The following is a 15,421-nucleotide window of genomic DNA, read 5'->3' as shown; positions in this document are numbered from 1 at the left end:
CAACCATCAACTCATATTAAACACAAAGAAAACCAAGCTTATGATCTTCAGTTCTAACATTTCAAAAAACACCCCATTCCCTGTTGCAATCTATTCCACCAATGGAACAAAAATTGAGCCAGTCGAGCAAAACAAATGTCTGTGTGTCACAATAGATAACGGTCTAAAATTTGATAAACACATAGCACTAACAGTCAAAAAAAAATCCATATAAAACTTGGTGCACTCTACAGGGCTAAACCCTACATAACTAACTATGCTAGAATATCAACAGCTAGATCCCACTTCCTATCCACCCTGCTATACAATTCTCAAATCTTTACAAGCCTACACAGATCAGATTTGCACAACCCCAAAGCTTCCTGTAACAAAATAGCGAAACTTGCCACAAACCTACCACTTAAATCACATCACTGTATCGCTCTCCGCCAGCTAAATTGGAATGAACTTCCCAACTTACTATCTCTCAACCAGCTAATAATCACCCACCATGTCATCTACAATCCTGACTATTGTCCTGCTCTCTCTAACATTGTCCAGCCATATACTAACCTTATGTCCTTAGATCATCTAACAAATCAATGCTTAATATAACTAAATCTCTCAACTCTTACAGACACTCCTATTATTTTCTTTCAAAATAGCCAAAATCTGGAATTCACTTCCGCAGCATATTCTAACTACTTAAGATTCTCACAAGTTCAAACAGTTACAAAAAGAATATATCTCTAAACAATGGCTATGTACCTGCACATCTCCAGGCTGATCCCACTTCTCTCGAACCCCATTATCCCTCTCTCAATCAATAGGCTACCTTGGAACACTACATCATGTGTCTTAGCACCATACTTCACTGTATGTTTTATTTCTATGTATCTACCTAGGTTATATCTTTAGCTATGCAAGTAACTGTTATAGTCTTAGCTTTTATTTCTCTGTTATTATATTATGTTTTTGTAATATTTAAGATGTATCCTATCTATATGTACCGGACACTACCCAGTAAACAAAGATGAAATATTAATAAAATAATATATATATATGTGTGTGTGTGTGTGTGTGTGTGTGTGTACCTTGAAACAATGTTGTGCACAAATGTCAAATGGCTAAACATCACTCCCGAAATATGGAAAGCCAAAACACAAAAAAAAATAAAAATGCATTTTTGCAGGGGGCAAGCTCTCCTGCACCTCCCACACCACTTGCTAATTAAACAAACCAACTTCAAGATTGCTCAACAGTGGGGAAAGAGCAAATTCCCTGATTCCCACTGTTCACAATCTCACACAGACTTAGCAGCAGAAGCAATCAAATTAGTTTTGATCTTTTCTGTCGGTGTAAAAAACATTCGGCATTATAAACATTTGATTATATGTATGGTTTCCATATATAGCTATGTATAAGGTTTACTATCACAAAGTCAAGAATCGGATACTCGACTAATACAATGACCTCAATGTACCACAAAAATATGGAATGCTAAAAGTAGACAATACCAAAAAATTCCCCAACTCCCAAAAAAACAAAGAGCTAACATGGCTCCAGAAGGGAGCAAAGTCAGACATTTGATGTTGCCGGTCTTTGGCATTCTGAACATTGGAGTTCACAGTTCAGACTTGCTCTAGTCAATTAAATGATACTCAACCTTGTATTACCTATACACACATAATACATACATATATGTTCATGTCTCTCTCTCTCTATATATATATATATATATATATATATATGTGTGTGTGTTTATGTATATCTATATATATATATATATATATATATATATATATATATAAACACACATATATTATACAATTTAACCATTAATAAATTCATTCTTGTCAAACATATATTGTTTGAAATAGATTTATTGCCTGTAATATTTTATATGCACTAGTTCCCGATTAATATAAATTCACTGCACTTAAATTATTGTAGCATTTGAATGTAACTGCTTTCTGATGCATATTAAATCACTCTACTTAGATTTCTACTATGTTGGCCATTAAGTTCCTTTAATAGTTTACAAGTAACAGTTATAATTTATTTAATATACAATTACTTTTTTTAATCTATTTGACATTTTTTTTTCTCAAAAAACACCTTCGGCCAGATTCATTAAAGTCTACATGGTAGTGCACTGTTTTGGATTTAATAAGCAACTATACACAGTGTATAGAGCTGTGCACAGCCATGCAAACAAGGTAAACACCGTGGCATGCAAATTATGGCATAATCAGCTGAATTGTATGCTAATTAACCAATCACAAGATGGAGGAGCTATTCAACAAGCTGTAAAGCAACCATGTAGACTCAGTGCTGGTTTTCCCTGTGAATTCCAAAACCTGTTGTAATACAGCCATGGAAAGGAGTCTACCTAGAAACAAGGTTAGTGGTTGCTGTTCCTTCAATTCATGTGTATGTGCAACATGCTGAAGTCTGTGCTGCTGCAGCTAATAGAACAAGGCCAAGAATGAGAACAGTTTTCAGACCCCGTGTAACTTATCACAATCTACATGACATGGAAATTGTACAGTGCTACAGCGTGGACAGAGACACACTGCAGGAACTCTGGAAACTCTGTCGTCCTCAACTCAGAACCAGGGCAAACCAGGAGAACCCATCCCAGTGGAGACAAAGGTATGTATAGCACTTAAGATTTTAGCTGCAGGTACCTTTCAGAGACCAACAGGGGACATGCTGGGGTGTCACAGGCATCAGCATCCAGGATCCCCCATCAATTCCTGAATGCTATGTTCCAACCCGCTAGTGACCACATATATTTTCCCTGTACTCCTAAGGATAGGGCCATAAATATGCAGGAATTCTCTCCTGTAGCACACTACCGTGAAGTACTGGGTGCCATACATTGCACACATATAGAAATTAACGCACCACCCGGGGAGCAGGGAAGGTTCTACATTAATAGAAAAGGTTCCACTCTATTAACTGCCAAGTTGTGTGTAATGCCAAGGAAATCATCTTGAACGTGTGTGCTGGCAACCGAGGCAGTTACCACAATTGACAAATCTTGCACACCTCCCAACTGTATCAAAGGTTCATTAGGGGGGATATCCCACAGGGTCATTTACTAGGGGATGCAGGTTATGCTCTGAAACCATGGCTGATGACTCCCATCAGAAATGCACACACACCTGCTGAAGAATGCCATATAATGAGCCACACTCTCTAACCAGAAATATCATAGAGTGTGTATTTGGGCTACTGAAGTCGCAGTTCCGGTACCTAGATACATCTGGGGGAGCCCTGCAGTACAATCCACGTACATGTACTGAAATATTCACAGTATGTGCCATGCTACACAACATCATCCTGAGAAAACAGTTTCTGCAGGATCAACAAGGGGAAGGAGCACACATCCCACCACCACTGGCGAGGTCACCACAGTCACATGCAGGTGAGGAATCAGAGGGAGACGTAACAGCTGCTGTGGCTAAAGGCAGAAGTAGGCATGTTCAATATGCCCTCTTATTGGCTAAGAGACAAGCCATAGCACACTCACTCACCACCTAAGGGCCTAAACCCTTCCTCCTATGCAAATACATATAGTAGCACTGATGCCAGGCAACGTTCACAACATTTACCTACTCATGTAATGGCTGTGTATTGCTTGCATCAGACAGTCAGCCCTGAACTAAAACTGCTGGATTTACAAGGTAAGTGTTGAACCTGGAGTGTAAGGTGTAATTATATGAGTGACTGGCATACCCTGACATGTTGTTTCTTGGTAGTGTAAACAAGTAAAAGGTGGGAGATTTGAACAGAAATGAACTTAACATATGACAGCAGAGACTTATTTGACCTATATGTGTCCATTATTAAGTAGTAGGCCTCAGGCATCAAAGATTCACATAATCATACCTCTAAAAAGTAGTGATGGTTACTGCATGCCCTCAGTATAGCCCCATATGTTTGTACTGGAAAATCATTAAAGAGAGAAGTTAGAAAGTAATAATATACATTTCAGTTTCAGATTTCACAACCCTCACAAGATCATTAACAACAAAGATAGAAAAATGTTTATACTATCAACTGTCTTAACTTTCTACGACCAGTATAAGTCAAAGGTACAATTACCCGTTCAACATCCCAAATGCAGATATACTAAGCACTAAGTCAGGTATGCACCCTGAGCATCAGACACAAAGCTTATGTATCCCTAAATCAAAAAAACAGAAAACAGGGATATGGCAGAATTATCATCACTTGCACAGGGTGTTGTGTAGGGGGCAGGAAGCCTAGGCTGACAGAAAAGGTTGGTGAGTGTGTATGAGTAAGAAGGAGAAGCAGGAAGACATTTGGCTAAAGTAACAAATGGCCAATGAGACAAAATGAGTTTTAAGCTTCATGGTTGAACCATGTAACTGTTGTGTGTGTGTGTCTATATGGGTCCTCCAGGTGACACTGGTGTGTGAATGTCTGTATGAACACAGCCAAGCTCTGTGCTAGCTCTATGACTTGGTATGTCAGACAGGTATGAGCTATGCATGCTAGAGGTGGCAGTTCATCATTATCTTACCTGAACATGAGAACTGATTATGCTAGGAGTTGCACTGGCACATCTACGGCCATGGTTAGAGGCACTGCTGCTACCTGAACATGACTGATGTCTGCTGGATGAGCTCCCCTCATGAGGACGCCCAGGACCATGACCCCATGGCCTGCTACATCTGGGTATGGACATCCCAGCCACTGATGGAGCAGTGGAAGTACAGCCACTATGGAAGCTTGATCAGGCATGGCCAAATTGGCTAACAGCAGATGATGTGGCTGACCTACACCCACAAGGATGATGTCCCCCTCCCAGCAGATGTTCCATCACAGACACCACCTGTTCCAATGTGTCATTCATCTGATACATTAAATCAGCAACAAGGTGAAGACAGTTATACATGTAAGGCTATGCCACATCTAGAACCCTAAGCATTTCTCTGGAGGGCCTATGGGAATGTGCCTGTGTCTCCATGATAGCCATAAACATATGTTGCATGGCACAGGAAGAGACACCTGGATCAGATGCAGGATGGATAACAGACCTTCTCCAAACACCCCTAACAACCTTTCTGCATGGCATCTTGTCCACACTTTGACTATGGCCAGACTCAACAGGTACTGAAGCCACAGTAACCATACTTTCATGATTGATTGTCTTGCCCTCCACCTGTCCAATATCTGGGGGCTCACTGGAATGGGTAGGCATAGGCCTACTGGCTGTGTCCAATGGAATTTCAGGGGATGGCTGTATGTCAACCTCAGTGTCAGATTAAACCTCTGCACCCACTGACTGTGCCTCTGTTTGACCACCATCATAATCAGAGTCTGCTTATACTCTGATATCAGGTGGTAGAAGTCCCACACTTCCACTGTCAGGATCACATGTGATAATACAATAATATGCAACAAACACAGGAAAACATTTATATCTACACTACTATAGTACCATATATGCTAACAAAATAGCAGTGGTGCCATTATTAGACAGTACAGCAATACACACAACACAATCCTGACATCAACATCACACACTAAAATATTTCTTTGAACTGCTCATCAGTACTGACATAAAAATGTTTGGCTAATCATGTGCAAATGATGATATGCTCCCTATGCTAGATGGTCATGGAAGAAGTTAAGCAAAAGGTAAGGACAACATCATCAAAATTAACAGTAATACAGTGGGTAAAACATTTTGCCCTTTATATGTCCATTAACTATACTTTTAGCAAGAACTTGGATGACAAGCCCAGCCTAAGCCCATGTGTAATCAATTAGAATGTGCTGGTAATTGTAGCAATCTTCAACCCCCCCCCCAACCAATTTCTTGTTAAACAGAACTAAAATACTGATGTAAATATTGCACTATACAACAGTGTTTAACAACTGAGATACAAAGGCCCACCTGGAAGCTTCTTCTGGGACATACTTGCTGTCCCTAAAACAGTAGCACCAATGTCAAGGACATGCTGTTCTGCACTTTCCTGGGAGCTGTCTGGATCCCTGGCAGTGGACAGGAACCATTTATTTGCTATTAATGGTGGCTCTGTAGCAGCCCCATTGGTACCTATCTGGTCATGGGCCACTGCGGCTGCTCTTCTCCATGCAGATGAGATCATGTCAGTTGATCATATGTTCTGTTGTGTCAGCCTACTGCATTGACATTTGCAACTATCAGCTGCCAAATTTGCATTCTGCCTGACATATCTCCATGTCCCCACTCAAGCAAAAAGTCACCATGTTGCCTAAAAGCTTCCACAATGACCTGATTTTCAGGGTTGCTGAAGAGTGGTTTTTGGGGATTGAGATGCCTGGGTGCCATAGTCTTAGGTGTCCTAAAACGCAACAGAAGGATAATACACATATCACAGAAATACAAAATAACTGTTCCCAGATAAAACATAAAAGGTAGCATTTCAGTATTACCCACTGGAGAAACATAAAACAGTCTAGAAATTTCAAATATGAACAACAGGCAGGATGCCAAAAAATGGAGAGTAACACTAGCAACATATCCTTGTTTGTGCCACAACAGAAATGCAACTTTACTCCCCCACCCCCAAAATAATAGGCAAATGACACATTTTGCTAACAAAACATCATTGAAATGCTAAAAGTGCTATCAAATGAAATCTACATGAAATATATCTACAGATTTTACAGAGAACATTCTTTTTTAAGGCATTGCCAATCATGTATACCTGAGAAATGCCCTAAAAAAAAAAAAAAATATATATATATATATATATATATATATATATATATATATATATATATATATATATATATATATATATATATATATATATAAAATATTAAACAGATTTTTCTGAAATACATTTCAGCATATGCAATATATAGCGAAAAATGCAAGCATACCTTCCCAAGTTCAGTAATCTTCTGTGCAGCTACACCCCAGGGTAATAGCCTCTTTTCTGTGTTCTCCACATAAATAAGTTTCCTCACCTTCAGGTTCCCTAGCTACACAGCTGCCTTTTTATGGTGTAGATTCAGGGCTATTAGCACAGTGAATATGCAAATGAGGTGTGAACTCATTAGAATTGCTGAGTCCCAAATACTTGGCTCCGTGTATGAGATGTAGACATAGTGCAGGCACTCCCTCAGTGTTTGTTGCTAATGGATTGCAACTGTGAATGATTACTGGTAGGGAGAATGAAAGCACAACAGCAGTGCAGACTGCCCTACTTCCAGTGGGTGTGTCAGCTTAAACTTACAAAGTATATAGAAGTCACTTAATGAAGGTTGGAAATGTAAGTAAGCAGCACACAGTTCACAAGTTCTGTTCATTCATTAACATCCAACCTCTCCTTCACTTGTTGACAACTGTATATTATTGCCATGTAATATTCTCACACATTTAAGGACATGGATACAGAATGCCTTATAGACTGCATGTCCAGATTGTTGGTCAGATAAGACAATAATGTGCAACAAACACAGAGAGGTAAGACAGAGCTGCATTTTTTGCAAGCAATAGTCATAAATGGTTGTATGATCACTCGGTGCACTACATCCGAAATTAATACATGTACAAATATCTGTTATATGGTTTGTTAGTACTGTGGATGATGTTGCAGTTGGTTGCATGCAGAATGACTTTACTGGAAAGCTGTTTGTGTGGCAAAGAGGGATAAGGCACCCTTACTGTGTTCTAAAGGTTCATTGGAGTGAGAGTTCAAATCCAGACCTATGTAGAAATATGCCATTTGTACTAACAACCATTTTGCTGGGTTAATTTCATAGATATTTTTTTTCATTTTAACGACTTTTCCCTTTTATTTATTTATTTATTTTTGTAATGCCAGTTTTTGCGTGGTGTGCAGCTTGGTGCAAACAAGGAAAATGGAGAAAAATTAATGTCAGGTTTGGCTGTGCTTATCTCATTTGCACGATGCTTAGCAGTGTTTAAACTGGACTTTTGGACCACCCAGGAAGCAGACAGAATAACTGCAGAACACCTGTTGACAGGGCATCTGTAAAAGGGCAAAGGTCAAAAGCAATATTTTGTTACAGTGTTTGCTTTCCTTCAGGCAGCTTTGCCGAGCGGTGTTATGCAGTGGCTAGCAAAGCCCCCCCCCCCGCCCAACACCTGCAGACAGGGCTCAGACAGCCAATAACTGAAAACAGAAGCATTCAATTAATTCTGTTGGGCACTGTGCAAACACACTAAGCTGGATCCATGGCGGTTAACACAGAGAACTTAAGAATGAGTAGAAAATTATGGAAATATCATGAAACTAGTCCTGTAGCAGCAGGGGTAAGTGTAGGGCTGGAGTACAAATGGTCCTGGATTCTAGTACAGGGTGTGCAGTCTATTTTTGCTGTTGTGACAGCGCAGTTTAAAGCAATGAATTGATAGACAAGTGCTCTTTCAACATTATTGTGGCAACATGTCTAAGTTTAGGACTGCCATACACATGGTCCTGGGTTCTAATACAGGATATTCCTTACATTTTTATTATTGTACCACTTCCCATTATATTCACTCTCACTTATAACACTTCAGATAGTGGAGCTGATATGAATTATATGTACGAAGGACAAGACACCCTTATTGTGTTTTCAGATGTATGACTGAGGGTATACTGTCTACTATATTTCTGTAAGTATAATTCTGTTATCTTGACTTGCATGGCCTTCACAATTACACAACACACATACACAACTGGATCTATATACAAGAACCTTGTCAGGTCATGCATATACATGTGTAACACCTCAAATTTTCACCTGTATTTATGAATGATTCGTGACTATGTCTGAGAAGCACTTCTGTGGCAAAGATGGAAAATCAACACTGTAGATATAAATGTTTTGTCACTTATACTTAGGCTTGAATCCCACACAGTAAAAGTCAATTTTATCTATGTATAAAGGCAAAAACAAGTGTGCCGGGTTTTGACATTTATACCCCCAGTGAATGTCTGCAAACTTAACTCACCTAACAGTCACCTTCCAATTTCCAATATATATTTCGAGGCTACATCACCAGTTACCCCTCAAACTAAGGCCAAGTGTAAGATTAACCTTACAGTTTCAAGTATTTATGTTCTCCCTGCTTGGAACTGCTGCACTTAACATTGTGCAAATGTGGTTGGCATCCTTGCTCAGGTTTGCTTACTTCCAGTAAATGTGATAATTGGAATTGGCAAGAAAGCATCATTTTCCACTGCACTAAGATGGTTGTTAAACATGGCTGGAGTTAGTGGGGAAACTTCCATGCTTAAGGCACAGAAGTGGGGTGTCCAGGAGTCCAGGATATTTACTGGATTCCTGGTAAAGCAACACAGCCAACGGCTTCTGCAGGGGGACTATTCTGACTCACAGTACAAGTCTGTGGTGTGGAGTAGTTTCGTTCAGGCTGTATCCAGTGCTACTGGCATCCTGCACACTGGAGAACAACGTAGGCATAATTTTAATGACCTACACATGCACAAAAGAGATACACTCAACCATTGCTTGAATGATTTTGAGAATGCAGACATCCCACAGCTACATAAGTATGATAATAAGAGAGAATTTGTAATGCTTAGAAGGCTAAATATAGGCAAGACTGGTATGCATAATCTTCTGTTCTTTTCTGTTATTTCCCCAGCTAATGCCATTACTGAATTCAACAGATTGGTTCATGTTGCTCAACTGAAGAGACTAAGGGAAGCAAGTGGTATGTATTCAGCACAAGAGAAGTATTACTGTAGCTTTAAAAGTTAAAGATAGATTTTTATACAGTTGTAGCAAATTGAGCATGCATATCCTAACTGTAACAGCAAGTATGCATGTATTAGTCTGTAACACAAACCAATTTTAGGAGTCAAATATAAAACTGTAGTCACAGGTTATGGGTTCAAATACTATGAGTAACAAATATGCAGAACTAGATTTCTTTGATAAATATTTATATTAATTTAAACTTTGTACAAGTGGCATACATGCCTCACTGTTAACTGTAATCTGTATAACTGGAACATGCATATGTGCAATATATGCACATTTCAAAGATTACTTTCAACTATCTGTAGTTACAGTGCATATTTGTTAGGATGTATCCTTAAATGTAATACAGATAAAATAATTGTATACTACTGTTAATGCATCATAAGTCACATATGATGGTACTGATTTTATCTCTTTTTCTTTCACCCCATCCCTTATCTCTCTTTTTTAATTTATATTATGTGTCATCAAAATGTCTTCATGCTATCCATCTGTACCACATCACTAAATGCTACACAGCATAGCGAGGTAAGCCAGTCCCCATGGATTAGCCTGCCCCCAATCCACTGGCTCCCACTGCAGTGCCTAGCATGTCTGGCAGCCAACCAGGCAACACTGCCTGTGCTGACCCTGCATTACCTGCACCCTTAGGTGGCACTGTCCTGGTGGCTGGTGCAGTGTTACCCTCTGGGAGCAGTGGCAGAGGTGGTGATTTCATTACCCATCAGGAGATGCTAAGGTTGGTGTATAGGGATTGTGCACCATGCCTCTGGTGTACACCTATGCCAGATGGAGAGGCTGCTCTCCCTCATGGTCCATAGGAGGTGAAGACATAAAGCACTTTATCTATCAGTGGAGTAAGGGGACAGTGATGAGAGTCCAGTGAATGAAAACTCAATTCTCTCTGTATCCATGTTTGACAGGCATGAGCCTGTGGTCTCCCCTGCCTTCCCAATCATGGTGTCCCTTACCATCCCTGTCTCTTGTCTTGTTTGTTTGCATTTGCTTCCTCACCTACCCAACTTACCTGACCCAGAAATGCCAACATGTCTTACCCAGCATTCCTCTCTTACTGAATTAAAAAAAGAAAAATGGGCACCTGTCTCACAAAAAATATCATCCCATAAATAGCTCTCCATTTCACACATAATTCTTCTTGAAACTCTTGATTTGATCCAATTGGCTATGCAACATGTTTACGGTGTTGTCACCCCTATCTTTGGAGGTGACAGTCAAAATTCAGCTAATATTCTGCACATATCAGTTTTTATTGTTGAAGAAATGAATAGCTATGGTTCTTACCTACCACCTTCCTGCACATTCCTGTATTGCTTTCCCTTTAATCTTTCCCCTGCTTGCTCCCTATTTCACCACTTTCCTATATACTCCATTTTAACACATATAATCTGATCAAAAAAAAGAATCACACACAACACTCATAAGTAGCAGAAAAAGCAATGGATCGCTTCATTTTCTGGCCTCTGTGTTTGAGAGGAGTTTGGTATCACACACCAATGCCAAGCGATGGTGAGCAGCTCTGTAATGCTGCAGTTACCACCATGCAATGCTGCTTAACCCCTCTGCACTATGCCAACATACAGTAATACATGCTGAATGTACTATACAGAATAATGTCATTGCATTATCACTACTAATTTAAAAGTATCAGATTCACCTGGATTCAAACCCAGTATCATCTTGACTAAAAAAGGAATGCATCAGTGCATCTGCACCTTCTGGCACAAAGTCAGCTAAGCAGCAGGTGTGTTTCATACACTCAGTACTAAATCTCAGAAGTTTAGAAATGTGGCTCGCATTTGCTCACTGCTTAACTATGCCAAACAGGGAAAATTAATGGAAATGTGTATCTTGAATGCTCAATCACTTTGCCAACTGTCCAGCAAACCTGCTGCTCATGGGTGTCCTATGCCAAGGCAAATTTAGCATGATTTGTACTACTTACTGTCCATTTTACTGTTTATGCCATGAAACTACATGTAGAAACTTAAGAAATTGAACAATATGTCACATATTTACAATGTAGCCATGTGTTGCCTCCCCCCATACATTGCAACCCTGGTGTCTCCGGTATTTTTTCACAAATATATCAACTACACTATATACATTAATATCAAATGTTTTCTGATATGCAATGCATGTCAAATCTGGCAACATAACCAAAACTATCTTCACAGTTGAACATGCCTACACATCCATCAATTGAACCTAGGAACTATTGGCCCATAAGCCTAACTGGTCTTATCTGCAAGGCTATGGAAAGATTCATCATGGACGTTATCCACAGGGACATAGGTGACCTTCAGCACTCTTGACCTGACCCATATTGTTTTTTTTTTTCAAGAGTAGATCTTGCTTATAAAACATAGTGGACTTCTTTGATAATGTCCCCATAGTCCTGGATGAGGGAAAACAGGACATACCACCTACCTTGATTTAGCCAAGTCCTTTGACAAAATTCCCCATTCAGGTAGAAAAACTCTCCCATCTGGGTATTAACCCATACATTACTAGATGGGTAGCCAACTGGCTCACTGACAGAACCCACGCTGACAAAGTTGAGGAGACTACCTCTTCTAGTAGACCACTTTCCCGAGGAGTACCACAAGGATCAGTGCTGGGCCTTCAGCTGTTTAGAAACTATTTCTCTGAAGTCCAGGTGAAGATAGATGGCTTGGGGCTTACCAAGTTTGCAGATGACAGTAAACTGGGTTCAGTCATGCAGAGTCCCCCAACAATGTTAACAGATTACAGAAGAGCCACACACAGACAACACAGACAAATGGCTGGTGCCAAATTCAAGGACTGAAAATTTAATGCAAGAAAATGCCTCATTGTTCCCTTTGGCAAAAAAGTAGCCCTGCTAATTATGTTATACATAGCACCCCTCTAAGCTCTAAGTCTGCAGTGTGACACTTGAGAACACAGGTTGATAGCAATCTAAACTTCAATCACTATCTGTCCATAGTGGTGTAATACACATTCTACATTGTCCACCTCGTAACTAAGGGTATCCCACCCAAGAACAGGGAGGTCACATCTCTGCTGTACTCAACCCTTATCAGACCACCCATTGAATACAATGCTCCCTTCGCTGTGTATATCAACAGACATCAGCAGCAAATGGAGAGACTACAGAGGTTTCTGACCAATAGAATCCATGGCCTCCATAACATGATATGACATATATGGAAAGACTGAAACCCTGTCACTGTACTCAGTATCATACAGGCTGCTGAGAGGTGACCTGTGCCTGGCCTACAGGGCAGCCTGGGACCCTGCCCTAATGTAAATGCTGGACATCTACATATCAACTGGGACAAGAATAACTTGCTCCAGGGATCTCAACCTAGCATGTGACATAAACAGAACATGTTGGAAAGACAGATATATCTCCCAGCAATTGACGCTCCTCTATATTAGGCTCCCACTACATGTGAAGCAGTGTTCCTCAATGACCTTATTGAAGCACAAATTTGACAACTGGATGGGTGATTATAAATTCACCCCAGGGTAGCACCTATGTCCCTCATGGACAGGGCCAGTTAGTGCTGATCACAAAATCACTCTAACAATGGACATCTAACTATGCTCAATAAGGGTATTTGGGTTTTTATATGGCTAGGCTTATAAAGGCCCTAGGGCCGTTAACCTAGTAACCTGCTAGGAACCTATGAACCTATACAGGCCTTCCATCATCTTCTCACTTACATCCAGTGCTGATGTCATGCACTACAAGTTCTTCTGCAGCCTTGTAAAAATCTGACTTGTGCCATGGTGCTTGCATAAAGTACTGAGTTCTGTAGTCTGTGTACTTAGATATGTAGGGGTTCTGTTCTCACTGCAGTCAACTGTGTGTGTGTCTAGCTGGAAGAGCAGAAGTGTGTATCCTACAGTTACTGCTCCAATGCCATGGATTGACAGTATTTTGATACTTGCACATGCCTATACATCCATTTCATACAAGCCTCCCAACATCTACTTTCCAATGTTCCCTGCTGATGTCATACACTATAAGTTGACCTGTGGTCTTAAAGTCAGACGTGTGCCGTGCCACTTGCATAAAGTACTGAATTCTGTAGTCTGTGTACGTAGATAGGTAGGGGTTCTGTTCTCACTGCAGTCAACTGGTGTGTGTGTGTGTGTGTGTGTGTGTGTGTGTGTGTGTGTGTGTGCACTTGCTTGACATTGCAGAGAGCCTCTTACACCAGCATGTGGGACATTGCCATTGCCATATTCCCCTAACCAGACACTGTACCTTCCTACACATCTTACAGTGATGTGTAACTGTCACAGTGAGCTGTCACACATCTTATTGGCCATACCTAGGTATTCCTTTTGTGGCATAAACATTACTGTCTGGTGGTAAGGAAGCCCCGTCAAGCTGTTACACCAGATGATTGTGTGCTATCTGTTCTGCTGATGCACACAGTACATACATAGCGGTTTTACAACATTAACGGCATGGGTAACATTTGTGGTGGTGTGGATTGTGCCCTACATATATATATATATGTATGTGTGTGTGTGTGTGCCTGTATTCATCATAATGTCGCATACAGGTATAGTATTGTCCCCCTAATACCTTCAGCAAATGTTACGGTGCCAGGACAGTGTGTGTGTGTGATTTCCTCTCATAGAGTGCAAACATGTCATAATAGTTGTACAAGTGTGTTTGTGTAGCATCATCTCAGATTACTCTAAATCACATGTTATGTCAGAGACATGGGATTACTGGTGGAATTATTCTGATATTGTCCATGATTATCCTTGCTTCTTTTAATGTTGTCCATCAGCCTTTACCTGTGTCCTACTTGCTGGAGACCTCTGCTGAGATTACACCCATATTCAGGCAAATCAGTTTGCACAACTTCATATATGTAGCCTACTCCAATTGTATGTAACATCCCTGATATATGTCATCTGCACTGTTTATGTAAGGATGCTTATCTCACATAGACATCTCCCTCATTGTTATTTCACCTTGTGTGACAGTCACATAATAGACATTTTCACTGTGCAGTCAGTACTGTACCATATTGATATGTGATTGGTGTTGACATGCCCTCATCTGCTGTACATAAGGTTCTTTCAATCATCCTCTTTCCCTGTGTTCTTTCCTACAATTCATGTGTGTGCCCCTATGCAATACACACACTACCCTTGAGTGTTTATTTTACATGGCAGTCCATGTACCATTACAGATCATTTACACAACTTCAGTGCAGAATGTCAAGAATGGGATTTCACAATACTCTGCACTGTATACACTGTCCTGTACTGTGATTGGACCATGTACATAACTATCATATCTCTCACCTCTCCAGATTTTCACAGAAATGTCCAGAGTTTACCTTATTATATCTTTTAGTGCTTTCCTTATCAAAGTTGTGGCTTTCTACCATATCACTAGGATGATCTCAGAACTGATGTAACTCAATAATTACATACATTTGAGTTTCAGACTTCAAATCCTTCAGAAAATGTATCTTAACCCAAACCCCTGTTATTCTAGCAAATTTCTAAAGAGCACATATGTCATATCTATCCCTATTTCTGGGTCATTGTCCCCCCATTATGTTGGGCTTTGCCCAGATGTCTTGCACTAAGAGATTGTGAGCTATGACAACTATTATTTGTTAAGCACAGGTGATCATTG

General features: G+C 40.2%; 1 protein-coding gene across 1 annotated transcript in view; it reads right to left on the bottom strand.

Annotated features, from left to right (window-relative positions):
• Nucleotides 1–15,167, bottom strand: part of LOC122805971 — a 161,102-nt gene extending 145,935 nt beyond the window's left edge. The window contains exon 1 of the mRNA XM_044076210.1: nucleotides 15,082–15,167. Within this exon, the coding sequence (XP_043932145.1) occupies nucleotides 15,082–15,167 (86 nt within the window). The remainder of the gene's footprint in view (nucleotides 1–15,081) is intronic.
• Nucleotides 15,168–15,421: the final 254 nt, after the last annotated feature.

The sequence above is a fragment of the Protopterus annectens genome, chromosome 7.part0, assembly GCF_019279795.1.
Source record: "Protopterus annectens isolate FY-2018-M chromosome 7.part0, PAN1.0, whole genome shotgun sequence".
NCBI classification, from domain to species: Eukaryota; Metazoa; Chordata; order Ceratodontiformes; family Protopteridae; genus Protopterus; species Protopterus annectens.
This window is presented reverse-complemented; position numbering and strand designations above follow the sequence as displayed.